This window comes from Podarcis raffonei, chromosome W (assembly GCF_027172205.1).
Source record: "Podarcis raffonei isolate rPodRaf1 chromosome W, rPodRaf1.pri, whole genome shotgun sequence".
Lineage (NCBI taxonomy): Eukaryota > Metazoa > Chordata > Lepidosauria > Squamata > Lacertidae > Podarcis > Podarcis raffonei.
In genome coordinates this window covers 15,594,728-15,614,269 of record NC_070620.1, presented here as the reverse complement: position 1 = coordinate 15,614,269, position 19,542 = coordinate 15,594,728, and the positions used below count along the sequence as shown (strand labels likewise).

The 19,542-nt window shown below is 43.4% G+C and overlaps 1 protein-coding gene across 2 annotated transcripts in view; it reads left to right on the top strand.

Moving 5' to 3' along the window:
* Positions 1 to 18,779, top strand: part of LOC128406025 (cullin-4B) — a 175,708-nt gene extending 156,929 nt beyond the window's left edge. For both annotated transcript variants that reach the window (XM_053373079.1, XM_053373078.1), the window contains 6 exons: positions 3,917 to 4,024; positions 6,261 to 6,374; positions 7,227 to 7,332; positions 7,406 to 7,578; positions 15,944 to 16,096; positions 18,193 to 18,779. In XM_053373079.1, the coding sequence (XP_053229054.1) occupies positions 3,917 to 4,024; positions 6,261 to 6,374; positions 7,227 to 7,332; positions 7,406 to 7,578; positions 15,944 to 16,096; positions 18,193 to 18,288 (750 nt within the window). In that variant the 3' untranslated portion in view covers positions 18,289 to 18,779. The remainder of the gene's footprint in view (positions 1 to 3,916; positions 4,025 to 6,260; positions 6,375 to 7,226; positions 7,333 to 7,405; positions 7,579 to 15,943; positions 16,097 to 18,192) is intronic.
* Positions 18,780 to 19,542: the final 763 nt, after the last annotated feature.

Genomic DNA, 19,542 nt, shown 5'->3' with positions numbered 1-19,542 from the left:
GCGGGAGGTAGTGGAGGACAGAGGTGCCTGGCGTGCTCTGGTCCATGGGGTCACGAAGAGTCGGACACGACTAAACGACTAAACAACAAACTAACTTTTCCTGTGCAGTTTCTGCAGAATTTTTTGCCTCCTCTGCGGAAATTTTGGCCTCCTCCGCAATCTTTCTAGTTATTTCATTTTCTTGAACTAATTTATTTATTGTCTCTGTATTTAAATCCAATTTTGTTGACAACTCAGACAGCTGTTTGGAATTTTCAGTGCTCTGCTTTGTGAGCACTTCCAAAGATTCATTTATTTTAACTAATGCCCGTGTCACTGTCACTGTATCCATAGAAAAAGTTGTAGCAGCTGCAGCTGGATTTGTAATTGATCCCCTTCTTTTGTGTTCAACTTTACTCTTAGCTCTTGTTGTTATTCTGTCTTCTGTTGGGCCACTCATCCCAAGGTCGTTCCCACGGGAATTACTTTCAGTTGGAAAATTCCACAAGCCTGTTCCTTACAGTAAAGATAATAGCTGTTTCCCTGCAACCTCTCATTATAGATGGGATTCTCTGGAAGATCATTTATTGGCATGCTATGTTATGTACCCTAATATTCCATCGATAATGGGTGGTGACTTTAATGCACGTACAGCTGCCAATTGGGATGGGATAATCAAGGCCAAGTGGTGGGTACCTCCCCCCTATCCAAAATCTGATTTAATCTCTTTTACATCAAGAAGATCTAAGGACACCAGAGTGAATGAGGCGGGAGTCCTTCTTTATCAATTGGCCATTCGTATGAATTTGAACATTCTGAATGGCAATTGCCCTCCGGACGTGGCCAGGAGAATTCACTCATTTGGGCACAACATCAAATAGTGTCCTAGACTACCTTCTAGTTTCAGAAGACCTATTCTCAAACTTCTTTTATTTTAAAGTAGACAATGTACAATCCAGTGACCACCTACCTCTAGCGGCCAAGCTAACGCTTGACTGGCACCCGGTTAGCGGTTCACACCCAATTCATGTAGGTTTAAATGCCGCAGCTCAAGTAAGAAGCATTAAATGGTCTATGAAACAGGCCCAAAAATACGCAGAATTCTTCCAGAGGAATATCTCCGAACACCTTATTGTTTCAGTGGCGGAGTTGTCTGAACCAAATAGGATATTGGAGTGGTTCTCCCACCTCTCTGTAGATTTAACTAGCTTCTTTACGATGCCGACTCACCTGGTTAACCGAGATCAACCCAGGTTCGGTGCACCTTGGTTTGATTCCAAATGTAAGCAAGCTAGACTCTCTCTCTGTTGTATCTACAACAGATATAAATCTTCTGGAGCTGAAACTCTTCCCCCAGAGTACTTGCAGGCCAAAATTGCTTACAAACAGGCACAGAAGTCAGCCAAGCATGAATGGCAGCTAAGACGTTGGCAAGCGCTGATTGCTGCCTCTAAGCTTCGCAGCTCTCGTGGTTTTTGGAATTTAATCAACAAAAGATCGAGGAAATACCCATTGACGGTTATACCAGCCCCAACATGGGAACAATTTCTAAGAAATTATTTCTCCCAGACAGTTATCTCTAACATTCATTCTGATACTCTTTCATGTCACTTGCCCATATGACCAGATACTGACCCGGAGGAAATAGTTTATTTAATTGCTAAACTGAAAATTGATAAAGCCCCTGGGCCCGATCTGATCCCGGCGGAAGCTATTAAACAACACCCAGCATGGTGGGCCAAAATTCTTGCAAAAATCTTTGATGCAATTAATGCCACGGGCCAGATACCTAGATCATGGAAGGAGTCCATCATAATTCCTATATATAAAAAAGGACCACCAGAGGACCCAGGAAACTATCGTAATATCAGTTTATTATCAATCATCGGAAAAATCTATACTCGTTTCCTGCTAACCAGACTAACCCAATGGGCCGAAGATTCCAATCTGATAGGCCATGAACAGGCCGGGTTTAGACCAAATCGTGCTTCTATCGACCATGCAATAATTCTATATCATTTGGCGCGGAAGTATTCTTCCCCCACTCATGGTCTTCTATGTGCCGCTTTTATAGACCTGAAGGTGGCTTTTGACAGTATCTCTAGAGAGCTGCTATGGGAAAAATTGGCAAAGTGGGGCATAGATAAAAGGCTGTTGTGGCTTATGATCAAATTACATGAAGGGACGGCCGCTAGGGTGAGGTTAACACCTGAGGGTGATCTCACAAACTCTGTACCAATAAATAAGGGGGTACGACAAGGGTGCATCCTTGCCCCCTAGCTCTTTAACCTCTATATTAGTGACATGAGAACTCGCCTAGTTGAGGCCCAAACCACCATTCATGCACCCAGGCTTGCAGACTATCGCTGCCCCTTACTATTGTACGCTGACGATGCGGTGATCCTCTCATATTCAAGAATCGGTTTGAGGAGGGCCTTTAAGATCTTCGCGTTATATTGCCAAACAAATTTACTTACTATTAACCATTCCAAATCTAAAGTCCTAATTTTTTCCAGGAGTCGTAAATTGTATAGGTGGGAACTCGAGGAGAAGCCAATTGAACAGGTCTACAAATTTCAATATCTAGGAATTTACTTCCAGCATAATATGGGATGGAAAGCGCATATCACATACTTACAAAATAAGGGCAAAGCCCTTATCTACGCTCTATTGCGCTTTTTCTTTACAGAGGGGGCTATGCATGTTCCATCTGCCTTAAAAGTTTATAGTGCAAAAGTGGTTGCAACTATGGCCTATGCGGTCCCTTTATGGGGCGCTTTTGTAAACCTCATGCCTCTGGCGACATTGCAAAATCTTTTTCTCAGACGCCTTTTGAAACTACCCTCCTGTGTAAGCAACTCGGCTGTTCGCTTAGAACTTAAGACCCCCTCCTTAGAGATCCTGATGTGGAGACATGCCTTTAATTACTGGCTGTCCCTTTGGCATAAATTGCCCAATTACCATCTTATTCAGTGCCTTTGGAGAGATGAATTTACCAGCCCATGGGCAACAAAAATCCATTCCAAACTGTTGTCTTATGGAATCTCGCCTTCTGATATACTAAATTTAGATCTAATTACAGCAAAAAAGGTCATCAAACAAAGATTGGAGGAGGTTGATTTGCAACAAAATCTTACTACAGGTGGAGGTACATGTTCCCCGATAAATCAGGGCATTACGTTTATGTCCCAGATACCTCGATATCTGTCTACCTTATCGGTTGCGTCGCATAGATTCGCTTTTGTTAGAGCCAGATTTAATGTGTTCCCCTCAAATGTGCTGAGCAATAGATTTTCTAATGGTAAAACCTCTGTTTTATGCGCATGTGACAACAAATCAATAGAATCCCTTTATCATATCTTGTTTAATTGTCCTTTATATATTGTTCCCCGATCAAGGATTCTGAGTTCAATCATTTTGGAAACTGTTGCTAAACCACCTGAATTACATCTAGCCTATCTACTCCAGGACATTGACTCTTATAGAACATTACAGGTTGCCAGATTCCTGAATTCAGTTCTTTCATATAAAAGACTTCATGGAATGCTGCATGACTATTAAAAATCTAGTAAACTCTATCCACCATCTTTATATTCAAGGCCACAATATGGTACATCTAGAGATTGTATGTAACGTGAAGGAGATTATGCGTTGAAATATTTTAGTTGATATTTTAGAATGTAAAATGCTATTTTATTTACTGATTGGTTTTACCTTGTGGGCTTATAGCCGAATAAAGTATTATCTATCTATCTATCTCAGCTAATCTAAGGGTGGTTGTAAGGATTAAAGGTGGGGATTTGATTTATGCTACCCTAAGCTCCTTGGAGGGACGACAGAATCCAAATACTGATTTAATGTGAGGTGTGCAGTTAACAGTGCCTTTAACTTGTTTGTAGTTTCATATGGTTATTCTGTCACTTTGATTCTGCTGTAGTATATGCAAAATCAGAATGTACCTGGTAGCATTGAACTCACAGTGAATATCTTGACTATGGGCTATTGGCCAACCTACGTGACTATGGAGGTCCTCCTGCCATCAGAGGTAAGATAGCTGGACAACACATCCAAAATGGAATAACTTTTTATTACTCTTGTTTGATACTGATGACCAGAGCTTTTCAACCTTTTTGAGTCCATGGCTCCCTTAACCATTAGAGGTTACCATCCACACACTTTTAGGTAAAACCTCTTTAAACTGTTTAGCAGAGCAATCTTAATCTTCCCAGAAGCAGTGGTCAATAACAGAAGTTGTTTTAAAGATAACTCACAAACTCTGTGGAAACATTACGGTAGCAAATATATTTTCGACTGTTAAAATAAACTGCAATTAACAGCACACTTTCAAACAAATGCTCTCTTATCTCCCACATGCCGTAAATTACAGGAACAGTCCTTCAGCAGATTTTACAGGCAGGTGCTGTGGTCTAAAGCACTGAGCCTAGGGCTTGCCGATCAGAAGGTCGGTGGTTCGAATCCCCACGATGGGGTGAGCTCCTATTGCTCGGTCCCTGCTCCTGCCAACCTAGCAGTTCGAAAGCACGTCAAAGTGCAAGTAGATAAATAGGTACCACTCCGGCGGGAAGGTAAACAGCGTTTCTGTGCGCTGCTCTGGTTCGCCAGAAGCAGCTTAGTCATGCTGGCCACATGACCCGGAAGCTGTACGCCGGCTCCCTCGGCCAATAAAGCAAGAAGAGTGCTGCAACCCCAGAGTCATCCGCGATGGGACCTAACAGTCAGGGGTCCCTTTACCTTTACCTTTACTCTTCTGTCAGACATCTGCCATCAGGCATCTGCAAAAACGAAGTGGTGTGGTTTTCTTCATATTGGCACTTCCAGCTGATGCTAATTAAGCTCAGAGTGCCACTCCCATATATAAAGGAAACCTGGAACATTTTAGAAACTGTCTACTTGTTTCTGCCAGAATGATTCCCTAACACTGCATACTTCCTGCGGCACCCCTGTGGGGCTCAGGAGCCCAGTTATGTCGCCCCTTGCCTGCAGAGCGAACAACCTCTCACTCTTTTCCCAACACCCTCCCTTTTGGAGTGTTCACTCAGCCTCCTCTCCTCTCCCTTCTCCTTGGGAGTCGTCTGGGCAGCCACTGCTTCTGCCCCTGGTCTTTGAGCCGCCCCCCCCCCCAAGAGAGGTGCTTCCTCACACTGCCACAGGGGCTTGGGAAGAGGATGCTTCCAGCCTTAGTAGCCCAACAGAGACTGGCCAAAGATGAACTTGAGGACAGCACCTTACCTTGGGTGGCAGCAGTGGGTGCTGCTGGGCCTGCATGGTGGAAAGGCTCCCCTTCAGCACTGGGCACTCCACTCCCTGGTAGGCTTTGCACACAGCAAGTACAAGAAAGGCTAGCACGGTGCCTGCCTACCTGCCCGGCCTCACACTTGTCTGTCCATTCCCAACAGCAGGGGCTGGTGGACTGGCTGGCTGGGCTCCCTCACCCACTTGCTTGTTTATTCCAAGGTTGCCTCAGCTTCTGGCAACCAACATCCCCTGGTCAGCCCCAGAGGTACCAGTTGCTTGTAGCCAGGGCTACTGCAACAAACAACTGTGCAAGCATTTCGGAGGCAAAGACACGAGAGGTCATCAGAAGAGACAGGGGAAGAAAGAGGGAGAGAGGCCAGTGTTGCCCGTTGCACGCACCCTTGACCATCATTTAAGGCACCCCAGGGTGCCACGGCACGCTGGTTGAAAACCACTGCTATATACTACTGATTAAAATTAAAACTTCTTTATCTAATAATTGGAAAACTTAGGCAAATTGCCAAGAAACCTCTGGCATCAGCCTTTGGGTTTGATATTTGGGGAGAATTACTTAAGTTAAATAGTTTAAGTAAGTAATTTGTGGGCCTCTCCCTTTGTAGTTGCAACACTATACAAAAAGATTAAAACTTATTGTACTTTTAAAAAAATGGTTAAAAGAACAATTTGGGATAAATGACTTTTTAAAATAAAGTCAGGTTGCTCACTGGGACAAGAAGGTTTGATCATCTCACACCAATCCTGGCCTGACTGCACTGGCTTCCAAATAGCTTCCGGACCCAATTCAAAGTGCTGATTTTGACCTATAAAGCCTTTAATGGCTCAGCATAGATAAGACTGTACTAGTTGATTATTTTTACTTGCCATACGTCAGGAAACTTCCTGACATGTCCTGGTTTTCAGGTGTAAAAATGGCACATGAGGAAATTTTGCCGAACAAAATTCAGCAAACCTTTTTTGAAATATGGCAACCCTGTACTTGAAGCTCATATCTCTCTTCTCTTTAGATGATAAAACTGCAGGAGATATTCAAGACATTTTATCTAGGAAAGCACAGTGGCAGGAAACTACAGTGGCAATCAGCATTAGGACACTGCGTACTCAAAGCAGAATTTAAAGAGGTACTGTTTGCTTTCTGGTATACTGTTAATGACTTGTTGAAGCCATTTAGTAGATGTGGAATGTAGCAGGGATTTTTAAGTGGTCATTCCCATTTTAAAATATTGGTCTCTAGGTTTTGTTCAGCTTTTGTGAATTGTTCTTACTTTATTTCATTTCATTTGATTTTGTTTCTTCATCAGTTCTGCCACCAACATCCTGTGCTATCATTTGCATGAAACATCCATCCTTTCACGAAACTTTCATCCTTTCATGAACCATCCACCCCAAGAACAATACTTTCCATGTTCCATCAAAATTATCCAATTTCAGGTGTAAATAGGGGCCCATTTGTATTGGCTTACATAAATATATTTGCAAAAAATATTCCTTTTTGCTGGGTGACCATGGACTTGTATTTACATCCAAGTTGTATAAGGCTTTAAAAACAGCACTTTGAATTGGTCTTGGAAATAGGGAAACACCAGAAAGATCTGTTTATCACCTTGCAAACAGATTGGCTAGAGAATCAGGGAAACTGTCCTAACAAGGGTTTGCTCAATGTAGATTTAACCATGGTTAAATTCATGGCCAATGCTAAACTGTGGTTGAAGTGTTTCAGATATAGTTCTTAACTGTAGTTTAAAAAGGCAAACATGATTACACATAGTGTCTTCCCAAGGTATAAGCACTCTGCTATAAAGATAACACAGCTATCATATGGATATTATTTCCTTTTATATGGAATGAATGTTAAATAAATGCAAAGTGTAGGACCTCCCTGTGCATGGATCTAGAACTATTGTTAAACAAATTATTTACATTTTATAAGTAAATGCAGAAGTATTTTTATCACTTTTTTTTGTTCCTGACAGGGCAAAAAAGAGCTACAGGTCTCATTGTTCCAGACTTTAGTGCTGCTTATGTTTAACGAAGGTGAAGAATTCAGTTTAGAGGAGATAAAACAAGCTACTGGAATAGGTCCGTATTGGATGTTCCTTGTGGCTTCTGAGTGCTAGTGGCTAAAAAACTAAACCATCTCTTTCTGTTTTAGAGGATGGAGACCTTCGACGAACCCTCCAGTCATTAGCCTGCGGCAAGGCCAGAGTGCTAACAAAAAGCCCCAGAGGCAAAGATGTGGAAGATGGCGACAAATTTATTTGCAATGATGACTTCAGACATAAGCTATTCAGGATAAAAATCAATCAGATCCAGATGAAAGAAACGGTCTCTGGTTCTTTTTTCCCTTCAGATTACTGTCGTATATTTTCTGGGTGCCTGGGGAGTGCCCTGAATCACCCAGAAGCAATTCAGTGGCAATTATTTTGGCTCCAGTTTTCAATTTATACTGCTTGAGTCATCCTGAACCATTTTATATGCCAGGGGCATGGGTTACAAAAACCTCTCTTCCTGAGATTGGGACATCAAGACACTTGTACTTGTCTCATTATAAGAAATGTGAGCTGTTTTGTACATTAAATTAGATTTTTATTTCCCTAGCTTTTGGTTAAGTATCTATTTACATTGAATGCTTAGTGGTTCAGGTTTTTATGGCTAGGAGTTGCATGCTGGGTGACTTGTTAGCTGTAGCTTATTGTTGTCAATCAATCAATCTTTATTACAGTCCAGAGACCCAACAAATCATTACAAAGCAATACACAATTCATTTTTTTTTTATAATAATTTTTTATTACAGATTTTTATAACAACACAAACATATAACAAATACATAAACAAACAAAAAACACAATCAAAACAAAAAACATGTACCATTTCATATCTTAGTTTCTTACACCTTTCTTCCCCGACTTCCTCGTGCCTCCCTTCTCTGTATTCCAAGTTCTTATCAATTACTCAGCAAATCTTCCCTTATTTTAATAAAAATTCAAACTAATCTTCCTTATTCTCCTTGTCTTAACCATTACTAATAGTAACCATTTACTTTCCAATCCAACATCATTCTAACTCTCATTAATTTTGTAGTATTTCTTTAAATAGTCCTTAAACTTTTTCCAGTCTTCTTGCGCTGCTTCTCTTCCCTGGTTTCGGATTCTGCTCGTCATTTCTGCCAAGCCCATGTAGTCTATCACCTTCATCTGCCATTCTTCCAGTGTGGGTAAATCTTGCGTCTTCCAGTACTTCGCAATGAGTATTCTAGCTGCTGTTGTAGCATACATGAAGAAAGTTATATCTGTCTTTAACACCCCTTGGCCGACAATACCCAAGAGAAAGGCCTCTGGTTTCTTGGTGAAAGTATATTTAAATACCTTTTTAAGTTCATTATAGATCATTTCCCAGAATGCCTTAATCTTCGGGCACGTCCACCAAAGGTGAAAGAATGTACCTTCCTTTTCTTTACATTTCCAACATTTATTGTCAGGCAAATGGTAAATCTTTGCAAGCTTGACTGGGGTTATGTACCACCTATAGATCATTTTCATAATATTTTCTCTTAAGGCATTACATGCCGTAAATTTCATCCCGGTGGTCCACAACTTTTCCCAATCAGCAAACAAAATATTATGACCAATGTCCTGAGCCCATTTAATCATAGCTGATTTAACCGTTTCATCTTGTGTATTCCATTTCAGCAGCAGATTATACATTTTTGACAAATTCTTGGTACTTGGTTCTAACAATTCTGTCTCCAATTTTGATTTTTCCACCTGGAAGCCAATTTTACTGTCCATTTTAAACACTTCATTTATTTGATGATAATGCAACCAATCTCTCACCTTCCCTTTTAATTTCTCAAAACTCTGCAATCTCAGTTTATCCCCTTCCTTTTCCAAGATTTCCCAAAATGCTTTTGGGAATATCTTTAAAAATCTCAATGTGAAAATCTTCAATTCGAAGGGTTGTTTGGTAATGCAGGTTCAGTATTTTGTCCCGTTCCTCCTTTGATCTCAGAGTTATTAAACAGTCTCTGGGTCTGTTCTTCCTCTGCCTTGCTCCCAGTCTAAATGCACTTTCTATCTTAAATTCTTCTTTGTCCAGCTCCTGCTTCCAAAAGTCAGAGAATTCTTTTGTCAAATAGTCCACCAGGTTGTCTTCTTCCTTTTCCGGCACAAGTCTGATCCTTAAGTTCCTCTCCTTGCGTTGCATATCCTGCATAGAAAGTGCCAGTTCATATTCATCTAGTTTCTTGAACACTGGTGGAAACTTTCCCTCAGCAGCAGTTGCAATTTCTTTAGCTTCCTCAGCTATCTTTCTTGTTGTAGATGATTCTTCCAATAATTTCCCAATTGCTTCTGCATTTGAGTTCACTTTATTCCCAAGGTCAGTTATACTTTTTGTATTTGAATCAATTTTCCCAGAGATTTCTTCAATTTTCTTATTTGTTTCAGCAACTTGTACTTTGGTTTCTGCACCTTGCTTTTTTAATTCCTCTAAAGAGTCATTTATCTTCTCCAATACCTTAGCAAAGGATTCTTCTGAAGACATTATTTTCACTTTTGCCTTTGGAATAACTGTAGTTCCAGGGGCTCCTGATACAGAAGCCCTTCTTTGCATAAAAGATTCAACTTTGTATTGTCTGCCAGATCTCAAGGTTGTTTCTTGTAAATCCTCTTTCTTGTGAGATTTCTCTTTACCATCTGCCATAACAAAGTCTTTTACTCAAGGTCATTCCCACACTCTTGAGCTGTCAGACAAAAGTTCTCAAATTTTAAGCTCCACTTGTTGCTGAAACAATGTATAAGTCCTCTAGAGGGCGTGCAGTCAGTTCTTTACTTTCAAATTAATCCCCCACTCTCCAGAAAATAAACAAAGTTCTTTTCTATTGTTCTTACTCTTTCTAAAAAATCCAAGTCAATAATGTCCTGCAAGTAGCTTTGCTGTGCAACAAAATAAATGTTTCAGGTTGAGAGTAGCCAAAGTCAGTTAAAGATACTTTTTTACCTTCTTATATCAACAATCCTTAGCCGGTGCCTTTTCTCCGGCAGTCCGATCCCCAGGTACAGGAGCAGCGATAAATAGCTCAATTTCTTTTAAAATGGCAGGGAAACACTTTAAAATCTTCTCCCCCCCCCCCTGCCTTCGGGGAGGGAGTTCTTTACTTGGTGATGGATTTATTAGTTCCCACCACTCTCCTTTCAGACAGTTACAGCTGAAATGCCTTTCGCTTTGATCTTGCTACAGAACGGAAAGCAGACTTCCTTTTTGGTGCTTGTCCGTCTCGGTATCCAATTTCTTTAATTTTAGTGCCCAATTATATCTTAGCAGTCAATCCTACTCACGGATAGATGTTCCTTTTAGTCCAAATTCACTGGAAGAAGTCAGCGCTCTCCGCTAATGGCGACGCGGCTTCGTTTCGCAGGCTGGGTGAAAACGACTCTCAGCACCGCTCCACACACCCTCCGCTGATCCGCAGCCTTTAAAAAGGCTATTTCACAGCGTCGGGGGGGCACAAAGGTGCCCGCCGAGTCTCCAGTTCACAGGCTACGCGCCTGTGATTTTTGGGGGTCCCCGCTCCGCCGTAGCTGACGGGACCCGAACCTACGAAGCAGATCTCTCCCGGAGCTCCGGGAGAAATCCGCCATTAAGCGCTGGCGCTAACCAGAAGTTCCAAAGCAATACACAATTCAGACAGCCTACCTCCAGGTTAAACAAGCATTTTGTTCAGACTTAAAGTTAGGGATCATTGGTTCTTGCAACCACCGACAAAAACTTTGCCACTGCTAATGTTCTAGCGTATGTCCGGTCTTCCTGACATAGTGAGCCTCTGATTTTCCTGGGAAAGGTACCAGCAAGGGTAATATCAATTCAGCCCTGGATTATTTGTATTTCGCACAGTGCAGCAAAATATGTTTTATAGAACTGATGTCTTGGGCACACGAGCAAAGTCTGTCCTGGTAGGGAACTCCTCTCAACCTGCCATCCAACACTGCAGAAGGAAAAATGTTTAGTCTGGCTTTGGTGAATAACCTTCGGTAATTTGGTACTGTCAGGTTTTGAATGTAAGGTGTTAACTTAAAGACATGCCCATAGTGTACTCCTACTGCCAGCGGACTACAAACTGTGTGTGATCGAGATCGCAAGTCACTGTGTACATTATCCCATAATCTTTGCTTTAACGTCTTTAGGGTGCCTTCATAACCAGGTAATAGAGTTGGGGGGGGGTGACAGACTAATAGAGGTGACTTTTCTAGCCATGGTTTTCTGTCAATTGCTGACAAACTCCTCATTGGTCAGGTGTTGATACAAACCCTTCCCTAGATCAAACACTGCAATCCTGAGCCAATGTTTTAGGGCAGCCCACCATGCTTTAGTTAAAATTGGGCATTCACCAGCTTCTAACATAAGTATGGAGTTGGGGACACAGTTGAGTACCTGCAGTAGAGATTGTAGAAATTTTACCTGAAAGCCGTCTATCTTAGGCACGTCCCCATTATGCCAGACATTTGTTGCGTACAGGAGTTGGGAAATGGGTTTTGCGTTGAAAACCCTTAAGGATGCTGGAACACATTTGCCACCCTTTGTGAAAAAGAATCTGAGTATGGCTAGCTTTGTGATCTCCGCCTTTTGAAGGGAGGTTTGCCAGTGGTGCTTCCAAGATCCTGTATGATGGAATGTGAGCCCTAGATAACTGAAGTATTTAATCTGTTCAAGGTTATGGCCATCCAGCACCCATTTAAACTGGGAGAAGCTGCTTTTGAATACTATTTTTTTTAATTTTTCATAATTATTGTAATATCTCCTTGTACTTCCATTTTCTTCCTGTTGCCAAGCAGTCTTTTGGAAGATAGGGAAGAGGATGGAAATTGTTTTTTGTTGCAAATGTTTAAATTAGAGCTGAACATATTTTTAGTTGTTCTTGGTGTTGTGATGATGATAATGATAATGATAATGATAATGATAATAATAATAATAATAATAATAATAATGATAATAATAATGATTATTATTATTATTATTATTATTATTATTATTTATTTATACCCTGCCCATCTGGCTGGGTTTCCCCACTCACTCTGGGCAGCTCCCAATCAAATATTATAAACACATTACAGCATTAAACATAAAAATTTCCCTAAACAAGGCTGCCTTCAGATGTCTTTTGAAAGTAGGATAGTTGCTTATTTCCTTGACATCTGATGGGAGGGCATTCCACAGGGCAGGTGCCACTACCAAGAAGGCCCTCTGCCTGGTTCCCTGTAACCTCACTTCTCACAATGAGGGAACCGCCAGAAGGCCCTTGGCACTGGATCTCAGTGTCCAAGCTGAACGATGGGGGTGGAGATGCTCCTTCAGGTATACTGGGCTGAGGCCGTTTAGGGCTTTAAAGGTCAGCATCAGCACTTTGAATTGTGCTCGGAAATGTACTGGGATCCAATGCAGGTCTCTCAGGAACGGTGTTATATGGTCCCGGCGGCCACACCCAGTCACCAGTCTAGCTGCAGCATTCTGGATTAATTGCAGTTTCCAAGTCACCTTCAAAGGTAGCCCCATGTAGAGCGCATTGCAGTAGTCCAAGCGGGAGATAACTAGAGCAGGCACCTCTCTGGCGAGACAGTCTGTGGACAGGTAGGGTCTCAGCCTGCATACCAGATGGAGCTGGTAGACAATTGCCCTGGACACAGAATTGACCTGCACCTCCATGGACAGCTGTGAGTCCAAAATGACTCCCAGGCTGTGTACCTGGTATTTCAGGGGCACAGTCACCCCATTCAGGACCAGGGAGTCCCCCACACCCACCCGCCCCCTTTCCCCCCAAAACAGTACTTCTTTCTTTTCAGGATTCATCCTCAATCTGTTAGCCGCTATCCATCCTCCAACCGCCTCCAGACACTCACACAGAACCTTCACCGCCTTCACTGGTTCTGATTTGAAAGAGAGGTAGAGCTGGGTACCATCTGTGTACTGATGAACACCCAGCCCAAACCCCCTGATGATCTCTCCCCGCAGCTTCATATAGATATTAAAAAGCATGGGGGAGAGGATGGAACCCTGAGGCACCCCACAAGTGAGAGCCCAGGGGTCTGATAACTCATCCCGCAACACCACTTTCTGGACACGGCCCAGGAGAAAGGAGCAGAACCACTCCTCCCAGCTCCCAGCCCCTCTAGATGGTCCAGAAGGATGTTATGGTCAATGGTATCAAAGGCTGTTGAGAGATCCAGCAGAACTAGGAAACAGCTTTCAACTTTGTCCCTAGCCCACAGGAGATCCTCAACCAGAGTGACCCAGGCAGCTTCAGTCCCATGATGAGGCCTGAATTCCGACTGGAAGGGATCCAAATGGTCTGCATCCTCCAGGCATGCTTGGAGTTGTTTAGCAACCACCCGCTCAATCACCTTGCCCAAGAATGGAAGATTTGAGACTGGGCAATAGTTGGCCATATTGGCCGGGCCTAAAGATGTTTTTTTAAGAAGTGGTTTAATGGCCACCTCTTTCAGCGGGTCTGGGAAGGCTCCCTCGCAGAGGGAAGCATTCACCACCCCGCAGAGCCCATCGCCCAGCCCTTCCCGGCTTGCTTTTATGAGCCAGGATTGGCAAGGATCAAGAAGACAGGTGGTTGGTTTCACTCGTCCAAGCAGCCTGTCCACATCCTTGGAGGTAACAGATTGGAATTGTTCCCATATAATATGACTAGACAGGACTCCAGCACTCTCCCACCTCGGCCCTGCTTCCATGGTGGAATCTGCCTCCTTCCGAATCTGAGCGACTTTATCTGCAAAAAACTTTGCAAAAGCATTGCAGGAGATCCTGGGTTCCCTACCTGGCCCAATGACGAAGGTGGTTCTGATAGATTGTGAACCACCTGAAAGAGTCTCCTGCTGCTGTTTTCTGAAGATGCAATAGAGGAGGTGAAGAAGGTCCTATTCGCCGTCACCATAACCACTTGGTAGGCTCAGTGTTGAGCTCTAACCTGTGTCCGGTCTGATTCAGAATGAGTTTTCCGCCACCGGTACTCTAGCCGTCTGAATGATTGTTTTATCGCCCTCAGCTCTGGGGGAAACAACAGGGCTGTCCGAGCTCCATGCAATCGGAGAGGGCGCTTCGGAACCAGACAGTCAATAGCCCTGGTTAACTCTGCATTCCAGCAGGTCACCAGGAAATCAGCTGAAAGGCCATCAGCATGGGTTAAAACATCCCCTACCACTCTCTGGAAGCTATTTGGATCCATTAAGTGGCGGGGGCGGAACATCCGAATAGGTTCCACCTCCCTGCAGAGGGGAAGAGTCTCTGAGATGTCCAGTTGCACCAGGAAGTGATCTGACCTTACACATTGTAAAATGTGTAGCCTTCCCATTGACCCCAAAATGACTTTCTTTTATGGAAATCTTTTTTAATCTTGCTTTTAAATGAAATTTCTTTTCAAGACAGCTTACAATTAAACAGCACAGCATTAAAAAGGTATAAAGGTCATAAAACTGTAAAACGCCTTTTGAATCAATGTAATGGTAAGTCACCAAGTTGGATGGCTTTAAAGGGGGATTAGAAAATTTATGGAGGCTAAGGTTGCCAGTGGCTACTGTCAATGGCATGAGAACTATGTACTACTTCCAGTAGCATAGGCAGTATGCCTCTGAATACCAGTAGAGGGCTCTGAATGGTAGAGGGCTGTTGTGCTCATGTCCTGCTTTGGACTTCCCAGAGGCATCCAGTTTGCGACTGTGAGATCACCTTGCTGGACTAGCTGGCCTTTAGTCTGATTTAGCAGAACTCCTGTTTATTGTATTGCTTTTTACTTGGCTAAGAACAATCAACTACAAAAAGCATCCATTAAATAAAATATGGCATCCTATTGAAAAGACCTGGACAAACTAAAACTTTTTCACCTGGTTCTTAAAACTCATGAGAATAGGCACAGTCATGGAAAGGGTATTTTAAAGCATGCTTTCCCAAACTTGACACTCCAGCTGTTTTTGGACTACAGTTTCCATCATCCCTGACCACTGGTCCTGCTAGCTAGGGATGATGTGAGTTGGAGTCCAACAACAGCTGGAGACCCAAGTTTGGGAAACCCTACTCTAAAGCCAGTGTGCTCCTACTCAGAGAGCCTAATCCTCAGTCATTGCCTGCCTGACCTCAGTAGGTGGGGACACCAAAAGACAGTCCTCTTAAGATGACCTTGATGAACAGACATGGCTTGTTTGTAAGTAGGTGTCTTAGGATACAAGACTGTGACCTTAAGCAGCATAATTGCCTCTGGCTCTGTACATTTATTTCAAAAGTTTGCATAGTGAAATGGTGAGGTGGATGGAGTCTAAAGGATTCTTTCCCCCTTTACAATGATGACAAGCAAGGACTCTCATATGTGGTTTTAAGGGGAGGGCCTTACTTATCAGAAGTAGTACCCCAAGAACACCAATACCATTTCATCCACTCAACCCAAATTAACTACACTACATGGACATAGCCACAGGGGGGGCATCTCCCCCCAGATCAAGTAAAACAATATACTTAGCTAACTGACCAATCACGTCAGTTCAGCCCCCCAACAGAAGTCCTGCCCACCCCCAACAAAAATCCTGTCCACGCCCACACTACACTACTGATTGAAATTAATCCATTCACTTGAGGGATGGCAAAGACAGGCTTTTTCAATTTCTGATATACTTTCTTTTCCAAATTCCTGCTCCTGCAGGTAGAAGAACAAGCAAGCACTACAGAGAGGGTATTTCAGGATCGGCAATACCAAATTGATGCCGCAATTGTGAGAATCATGAAAATGCGCAAGACTTTGAGCCACAATCTTCTTGTGTCTGAAGTATACAACCAACTGAAATTCCCAGTAAAGGTGTGGTATGGATGTTCTTCCTTTACTTGTTGGCAGTAATTTATTCCTACAATACAGTGGTGCCCCGCAAGACGAATGCCTCGCTAAACGAAAAACCCGCAAGACGAAAGGGTTTTCCGATTTTTAGCGGCTTCGCAAGACGAATTTCCCTATGGGCTTGCTTCGCAAGACGAAAGCCCATAGGGAAATCTCCGGGGACAGCGGGGAAGCGCAGCGCGCCTTCTCCTCTGTTCCCGGACCTGTCCTGAAGGCTTGCGGTGGGAGGTCCGGGAACAGAGGAGAAGGTGCGCAGCGCTTCTCCTCTGTTCCCGGACCTGTCCTGAAGACTTGCGGTGGGAGGAAGGTTTTCCTCCCCACCGCCAACATTCAGAAGGCTGTTCTGAAGGCTGGCGGTGGGAAGAAAAGCCCTTCTCCCCCGCCAGCCTTCAGAAGAGTTCCCGCAGGGCTGCCTAGGCTGCGGATAGCAACCTGCTGCCCCGCGTGAGGGGCGCTCTGCTTCAGAGCGCCCCTCACGCCGGGCAGACATCCGCAGCTTGGGGAGCCCTGCAGGAGTTCCCCGCAGGGCTCTCCAAGCTGCGGATAGCAGCCTGCTGCCCCGCACGAGGGGCGCTCTTAAGCAGAGCGCCCCTCACGCGGGGCAGACATTCGCAGCTTGGGGAGCCCTGCAGGACTTCCCCGCAGGGCTCTCCAAGCTGTGAATAGCAGCCTGCTGCCCCTCACGCGGGGCAGACATTCGCAGCTTGGGGAGCCCTGCAGGACTTCCCCGCAGGGCTCTCCAAGCTGCGGATAGCAGCCTGCTGCCCCTATCCGCAGCTTGCGGATAGCAGCCTGCTACCCCTATCCGCAGCTTGGAGAGCCCTGCGGGGAAGTCCTGCAGGGCTCCCCAAGCTGCAGATGTCTGCCCCGCACGAGGGGTGCTCTGCTTAAGAGCGCCCCTCGTGTGGGGCAGCAGGCTGCTATCCGCAGCTTGGAGAGCCCTGCGGGGAAGTCCTGCAGGGCTCCCCAAGCTGCAGGTGTCTGCCCTGCGTGAGGGGCAGCAGGCTGCTATCCGCAGCTTGGAGAGCCCTGCGGGGAAGTCCTGCAGGGCTCCCCAAGCTGCGAATGTCTGCCCCGCGCGAGGGGCGCTCTGCTTAAGAGTGCCCCTCGTGCGGGGCAGCAGGCTGCTATCCGCAGCTTGGAGAGCCCTGCGGGGAAGTCCTGCAGGGCTTCCCAAGCTGCAGATGTCTGCTTCAGAGCGCCCCTCGCGCCGGGCAGCAGGCTGCTATCCACAGCCTAGGCAGCCCTGCGGGAACTCTTCTGAAGGCTGGCGGCAGGAGAAGGGCCTTTCTTCCCACCGCCAGCCTTCAGAAGGCCGTTCTGAAGGCTGGCGGTGGGGAGAAAAGTCCTTCTCTGGTCTGAAGGCGGTCTCCATAGGAACGCATTAATTGATTTTCAATGCATTCCTATGGGAAACCGTGCTTCGCAAGACGAAAAACTCGCAAGAAGAAAAAACTTGCGGAACGAATTAATTTCGTCTTGAGAGGCACCACTGTACTTTTATTGTGACAGTACTTTCAAGTGAAAAATTGTTTTGTTTTTGAGAATGTCCGATGAGGCAACTTCAAAAGATTTAGTCAGCCAATGATAAAGAATTCCAGTACAGAATACATTAGGATGGCTGTCATTTTAAGCACTCAAAACATGTACCTGTATGCTGTGTGTTGTCAGAATTTGCCCTCCAGGATAGGAATACTTTGTGGACATAGTGGAGTGCATATCCAAAGAAGCTACTTGTGATGTAAATAGAATGGAGTTGTGAATCTTAGGAATCATAGAATTGGGAGGTACCCTGAGGATCATCTAGTCCAACCCCCTGCAATGCAGGAATATGCAACTGCCTCATAGGGGGATTGAACCTGCAACTTTGGTGTTATCAGCACCACACTCTAAACAACTGAATGATCCCCTTAACCCCTTTCTGTTTATAAACCGTGACACCCACTTGAAGGAATTGGGTTGAGCCTGATATCAAGTAAAAGCTGAATGATCATTATATACATATTTTAATGCAAAAAATATTCAAAAATCATTACTGACTTCCTGAATTGCTTTCACAGCCCACTGACCTTAAGAAGAGAATAGAGTCGCTAATTGACAGGGACTACATGGAAAGAGACAAGGAGAATCCAAACCAGTACAACTATATTGCATAAATACACAATGTGTCTTTTTCTTTCTTTTCTGCACACTTGATGTTCTACTTGGCCTGTTGATCCCATTAAACCTTTTCTATTACCAGTGATGGAAATGAAAGCAACGTAACCGGGGGAGGAGGGTACATAGTAGAGTGGACTTTCTAAGTGGATTTAACATGCCCATTTTAAGAATAGAAATTACATTTTAAGAATAATGCTGCTGAACTCTTTGCATGATGTTTGGTATGATGTGCAGAAAACTGTAAGGAAGTATCTGGTCTTTGTGATACCATTGGGCACTTGGTTTAAAGCAGCCCTTCTTTAGTATATGATGATTGTCCCTTTTCCATCTTGAAACAATGTAAGGGTAAAATATAAACTTTTTCCTTTTCTTAAAGTAGTCTTTAAAAATGCATAAACTGCATGCACATTTAACTGCTGTATAAAAATGTTGGATGTGTTTTCACACATTAGTTTGAATAATAAACATCAGCTTCATGCTCATCTGATATATATATAATTTTCAGTTTTTACAAATCCAATATTATAATAAACATATTTTGACTTCCCCCCTTTTGCGGTTTCTTTCCCCCCCTATTTTATAACACTGCATTTTCTTCATTAATCCAATTATTAATTACTCCTTGGTTTCCTTTTAAGTTTCATTTTAACTGTTTGGTTTAAGTTAATCCTGCTAATGAACTTAACATTTCATTTTTAAAAATATTTTTTAAATTTAATTTTCAAAAGTATAAACATACCACAAAAAATTTCAAAATCAAAATTTTGAGATTACTCTGAATCTCCTGACTTCCCCCCATCCCTTCCCTGGGTCCTAATGTTAAGATTTACAACTGCATATCAATACTTATCCAAATTTTTATCCTTGTAAATTATCCATAATTTCCATTACTTTAAAAGTGTGGTTTAATAATAATAATAATAATAATAATAATAATAATAATAATAATAATTTATTATTTATACCCCACACATAGAATCCTGCTAATGTTTTTAGCTGCTTGCAGTGGTCTGATGCATAACTTATAAATTTTTCCCATTCTTTTTTAAAGTTCTTGTCGTCTTGACTTCTGAGTTTCCTAGTTAATTTTGCCATTGTTGCATAGTCCATCAACTTGGTTTGCCATTCTTCTCTGGTCGGGGTTGTCTCTTTCTTCCATCTCTGGACTAGTAGCATCTGTGCGGCTGTTGTCACGTACATAAACCTTTGGAATCTCGGTACCTATAATTCTTAATAAGAAAGTTCTGGTT